The following is a 5794-nucleotide window of genomic DNA, read 5'->3' as shown; positions in this document are numbered from 1 at the left end:
GCTGAAAGGGAGCAGACAGAAGTAGGAAAGGAGACACGGCACCATGGGAGAGGTTACAGGGAAAGAGGAAGACACAGCCGTGAACAGAAGCCAAGAGAATCGGAGATGAACTTAGAGAATGACAGAAGCCAGGGTGGGAGGCGGCAGTGAGGAAGTTTAGCGGTGGTGCCAGGACAGATGAAAACATCGGAATTGGCATTTACCAAGGAGCCCAGCGAAGGAGCAAGAGGTGAGATAGGGACGGGGGACAGAGGCTCGTGCAGATGCCACGGGGAAGACGGTCGATCTCCAGTGCCTTCCGAGGGACCTTGCCAGGCTGGCCTGAGGCCACCCCCGGTAGCTCCTCTTTCTAAACTCCTACAACTCTCCTTGGCATCTCTCAGACCCCCTCCCCAGCCCTCAGGCTTTTCCATGAACCCCGCCCGCTGCCCCAGAGGACCCCCAACCTACCCTTACCCAGCGCCCCACAGAAGAACAGGATGCAGAGGACGGCACTGGAGGTGCCCATGGCTGGGTCCAGGGCCCAGGAGTCCGGGAGACTGTGACTGCACCTGAGTGCCCCAGGTTGGAGAGCAGGAGCATCTGAGACTGGGAGGAACCAGTAAACAAACACACCTAGGGAGCGAGCGGGTGGGAGCGGTGGAACCAGCCCACATTCACCAGCCTGAGCAGCGGGCCTCTGCTCCTGCACCCCACACCTCCCTGGCCCTGCAGAAGCCTGCCCTCTGTTCTCTCAGCTGCTCTGAGCTCCGGAGTTGTGTCTGTCACCTTCCCTCCTAGTCCTCTTCCTTACCCCCCCGCCCCCCTGCTTGTCTCAAGCTGTTTTCTGCTCTCTCAGCTCGTCTCCTTGTCTCGGCTTTCTCTTTTCCCCTTCTCTGCACTAATGCTCTCAGGGTCACCCTCCAAACAGCCTTGGCCCAGATCCATTAAGTGTGGGATCAACAACCTCCCTTCCACCCCAAACACAAAACCCAGATGCTTCAGGGAGGCCCTTCAGATCCCTTCAAGCCCAGCATCCCTACCCCATAATGATCTCTCCCAGCTTTGCTACCGGAGTTACACGTGAGGTCAGAGGGTCTGATGTGTCTCCACTGTGGTAGGTCAGTGAGGGGGGCCATGGAGACTAGGAAGAGGTGCAGGGGGATGGGGTTTGGGGGCGGGGGCAGGGGCAGCGTCTGGAAGACAGGGGTTAGAGAGACCGGAGGGGACAGCCAGCTGCAGAACCAGGCAGGACTATCCCAGGAGGACAGGACTGGGTGGGGCGGGCGTGGAGGCACAGCTCTGCTCAGAGCAGCAGTATTGGGGGTCTCCTTGCCTCAGGCCCTCTTCACACTCTCAAAAGTTACTGAAGACCCCAAGAGCCTTTCGTAGTGAGTTATAGTAACATTTACTCTATTAGAAATCAAAACAGAACATTTTAAATAGGTTCACTTAAAAATTAGAACAATAAACCTGCCACATGTAAGCCAAACATGTTTTTGTGAACAAAGATGGCTGGGCTTTCGCAACTACTTCCACACTCGGTCTTGTTGGGTGCCGCTTTGGGTGCCCAGTGCCAGCTGAGGGAGACTCTGGCCTCCCTTTTCATTGCCTATAAAGCCCAGGGCAAGGGTTGTAAGGCTGGCAGGGCAGGGTGGGTGTGGGAGGCACAGACACAGTGAACCCCCTCCTTGTGGGGCTGCCCTGGGTGAGAAGGCAGCCAAGGCCCCTGCCACACAGGCTGGTGGCCCTCTGCCCAGGTCCAGCGCCTCCTCTCTGGGCCAGGACACCGCACCTGCTCTGACTGCAGTGCCCCAGGCAAAGCCGGGACACCTATGGTGAGGGCCTCCTGTGCATCCATGGCATTGGCAAACCCCAACTAGCCCCGCGGCGGAGCACGCTGTCTGGGAACTCGAGTCCTGGTTCCCCCTCCCCCACAGCGCTTTCCTGCGGGCAGACCTTCCAGGGTCAGGCTGGGTCTGAGCTGTCGTAGCTCCTTCTGTGCTCCTGGCACTGAGCCCCTCAGGACGCCCTGTCTGCTGCCCGTGTGTCCACCTGCCCCCTCTTTGCTCTCCAGAACCTCATAGATCCACTCACGCAATGTTATAGTAATAAGTTTAGTTAGTATAAGATAGTATAATCAAATTTCATTTTTTTTATTGGAGTGAATTTTAAACTTTACTTAGAAGAGGAACTTAATTTGTGTGTGTGTGTGTGTGTGAGACCCTGATAAATAACTTGTAATGCCCTGCATGTTAACTCCTGACAAATAACTTGTAACTCCTGACCAACCACTCCCTGCGTGTGCACCCCTGATAAGTACCTTGTAACCCCCTGCGTGTGTATCCTGATAAGCCCAGAAGGCCACCGGAGCACACTGATATGAGACACTGAAGACACCCACCCGTGGGGTATAAAAGGACTCTCACAGCAGCAGACAGACGTCTGTCTGACCTCCACAGACAACCGTTCTCCTCCCCCCGGAAACTGCCAAACCGCCAAACTGCCAAACTGCCATTCCTGCTCTGCCTTTGAGCCCAGACTGTTAAGAGGCCTCTCTTCGAGTCAAGAGACCGAGCTCCTTGCCGCGGCGTATTAGTCGACCTCTGTGTGTCTCTGTCGGCGAGTGTCTCCGGGTGGCCTGCCAAGGACTGAAGCCCATCAGCTCTCTGGTAAATAAACCTGTGTGATTTCTTGCATTGCTTATCCCCTGTGTCTTCTCTCTTCTTAGTTTTTGGTTAAACTCGGCCATATTAATGAATAGTAAGTACCCTTTGACGTCTGTATTGGTATATCCAAATGAGGCGCTCTGGGTCACCTGTGCATATGTTCCTATAGATAATTGGAACACGCACACGGTTAGAAAACCTCAGTCCCTTGAAAACAGGGACCAAAATATTAAACCAGACTTCAACTTTCCAACATCAGCTAAGGACCAGGGAGGTGTGTGTGTGTTTACATTTTTGTTCTGAAATGACTTTAGATTGACAGAAAAGCTGTAACAACAGTACAGAGAATGCCTGTGTGCCCTTCCCCGCTACCTCTGATGTGACATCTCACAACCAGAGCACAGCTGGCCTTGCACACGTAGGGGTCAGAGGTGCCACATCCGCTCAGTCAAAGTCTGTGTATAACTTGTGACTCCCCCAAAACGACCTACAAGTGTCCCTTGGTATCTGAGGGGGATTGTTTCCAGAACACCACCCCCACCCCCTTGCAGATACCAAAATCCCCCACACTCAAGTCCCTTATAGAAAATGGCATTAAAAATAAAATAAATAAATAAAATGGCACAGAACAATGCATATACACTAGTCGGCCCTGTTTTCAGCCTGCACTTGGTTGGATCTGTAGATGTGAAACCCAGAAAAGGAGGACCAACTGTATATTTATGGGGGGGGGATCTTTATATAAGTTTAAACCCTTATTGTTCAAGGGCCAACTGTACAAAACCAGAAAGTAACACCGGTGCAGCACTTCTGACTGGCCTGCAGGCCTTACTTGATTTAGCCAGTTGCTCCAGGGCCCATCCCAGAAGCCCACATTGCCTTTGGCTCTCGTGTCTTTTTATTTTTTTTCAAATATATTTTATTGATTTTTTACAGAGAGGAAGGGAGAGAGATAGAGAGTTAGAAACATCGATGAGAGAGAAACATCGATCAGCTGCCTCCTGCAGTGCTTGCAACCCAGGTACATGCCCTTGACCGGAATCGAACCTGGGACCTTTCAGTCCGCAGGCTGACGCTCTATCCACTGAGCCAAACCGGTTTCGGCACTCTCGTGTCTTTTTAACTGCCCCCAATCTGTGACAGTTCTGAGTCTTTGTCTTCCTTGACCTTGAAACTTTTGAAGAGTCCTGGTAAGTTATTTTACTTTTTAAAAATATTTTTATTGATTTTAGAGAGAAAGGGAGAGGGAGGGAGGGAGAGAAACATCAATGATGAGAATCCTTGATCGGCTGCCTCCTGTACACCCGACACTGGGGATGGAGCCCACAACCCCATCATTGTGCTCTGACCCAGAACGGAACCGTGACCTCCTGGTTCATAGGTCGATGCCCAACCACTGAGTCATGCCGGCTTTATCTGGTATTTTCACACAATTAGATTGAGCTCATGAGCTCTTGGCAAGAATAGCACAGACATGATGTTGGTCTTTGCAGTGCAGCACACAGGGGGTCACAATGCCAGTGTGATAACTTTGATCACTTGGTTTTAGGGAGGTGTTTTCTGAGGGAGCAGAGAATCCCTCTGTGCTCCTTGAAATCCCATCTGCTCTGCCCCCGAAGGCAAGTCCTCCAGCCAGGAGGCTGACACCTCTGCCTCCGTCTCTCTCAGCCTCGGCAGCCATCACCGGCCAGCCTGTCCACAGCACATCATTGCAATGAAGTGGAAACAAAGTTGGAGGGACTCACACCGCCCACAGGGCTGCACCGGAGGCCTGCGCGGCAGCGCTGTGGCGAGAACTGTGGCCCCGGCCTGCTTCTTGGCTGCAGCACACAGCGCCCTGGCCTGGGTCTTACCAGGACTGTGGAGAGGGTAGTGGGACTAGAAGACCAGAAGGGAGCAAGGGAATGAAGGAGATCTGAGGTGAGAAGACACACACTCCTCTGTGAGCCATTAAAATCTATCAACCAGCCCTCGCTGGTTTGGCTCAGTGGATAGAGCATCAGCCTGCGGACGGAAGGGTCCCAGGTTCGATTCCTGTCAAGGGCACATGCCCGGGTTGTGGGCTTGATCCCCAGTAGGCGGCGTGCAGGAGGCAGCCAATCAATGATTCTCTCTCATTATTGATGTTTCTACCTATCTCTCCCTCTCTGAAATCAGTAAAGATATATATATATTTTTAAAAAATCTATCGACCACTCTAGAGCTGACTGGAAAATTCCATCTCTCTCTTGTCGATGTTAGGCCTAGTTTCAGGGTTATGATGATGCACTCCTTATCCGACCCAACCACGGAGGACAATGGAGAAGCTGCCCTAAGTTACCCCTGAACCTTGTTGCTAGGGAGAACCTTCCTTAGCAACGAGGATCACCCAGGGGAGCAGGCGCTGGGCTGAGTGGGGCTCACAGAATCAATGAACCCGTTTGTCTGGGTTGTTCTCCTTTCCCCTGTTTGCAGCTTGGCTCCCAATAGGACTCTCGAACTGAGAGAGGAAATAGATGGAAGCCTGTGATAGGAGGCTCACTCGGTGCCCCACTTAGTAACCGGCCAGGTGAGGCCTCTGACTAACCTTGGGACTGACACCTGCAAAGAGGGTCCTGGGTCCCATCCCCATGCGATTTTCCTACCCTTTTTGGGGAGCCCTCAAGCCGGGCTGCACCTCCTTCTTGGCAGTCCCTCAGAGGTGTGACCTACGTTTGAGATAAGGATTGTCTCCAAACACTGGGACCTGTGTGCCACCCCCATACTGGAAGGGAGGGTGGATGCCGGAAAAACCTGTTTCTCCATTTGCCCCAGCCCCGCTGCCAGGGAAACTCCCTGAAGGGTCTGGGGAAGGGTGGGGGCTGAGAGGGTTATTTCTGAGATGGGGGGGGGGGGGCTCTGAGAACAGGTCTCCTGACAATAAATGCACGACTTATCAGACACAGACACAGGCATTTATTACTCAAAATGGAAAGAGGTGAGCAGGGCAAGGTCCTCAGGTCTTCTCTCGAGCCATCACGGGGGACAGGCCCGGACCCCAAGTCCTCCCTAAGCAGGGCCCAAAGGGGAGCCCTTCTGGGGCCGTGGGAGTTCTGGAGGGAAACGGGAAGGGACTCAGCAGAGCCGAGAGGAGGGTGTGGGTAGAATCACGGATAGGCGGATCACTG

General features: G+C 53.2%; 1 protein-coding gene across 2 annotated transcripts in view; it reads right to left on the bottom strand.

Moving 5' to 3' along the window:
• LOC102442741 (lymphocyte antigen 6G6e-like) overlaps window positions 1-677 on the bottom strand; it is a 1730-nt gene extending 1053 nt beyond the window's left edge. Inside the window, exon 1 of one of the 2 annotated variants that reach the window (XM_014446930.2) lies at window positions 456-677. In XM_014446930.2, coding sequence (XP_014302416.1) covers window positions 456-582 — 127 coding nt within the window. In that variant the 5' untranslated portion in view covers window positions 583-677. Of the gene's footprint in view, window positions 1-449 lie in introns of both variants that reach the window. The other variant, XM_014446929.2, reaches the window with a different exon arrangement.
• Between the last annotated feature and the right edge of the window lie 5117 nt (window positions 678-5794).

This window comes from Myotis lucifugus, unplaced genomic scaffold (genome assembly GCF_000147115.1).
Source record: "Myotis lucifugus unplaced genomic scaffold, Myoluc2.0 scaffold_585, whole genome shotgun sequence".
NCBI lineage: Eukaryota > Metazoa > Chordata > Mammalia > Chiroptera > Vespertilionidae > Myotis > Myotis lucifugus.
The sequence above is the reverse complement of the archived record's forward strand: the minus strand, read 5'-3'. Positions and strand labels throughout refer to the sequence as shown.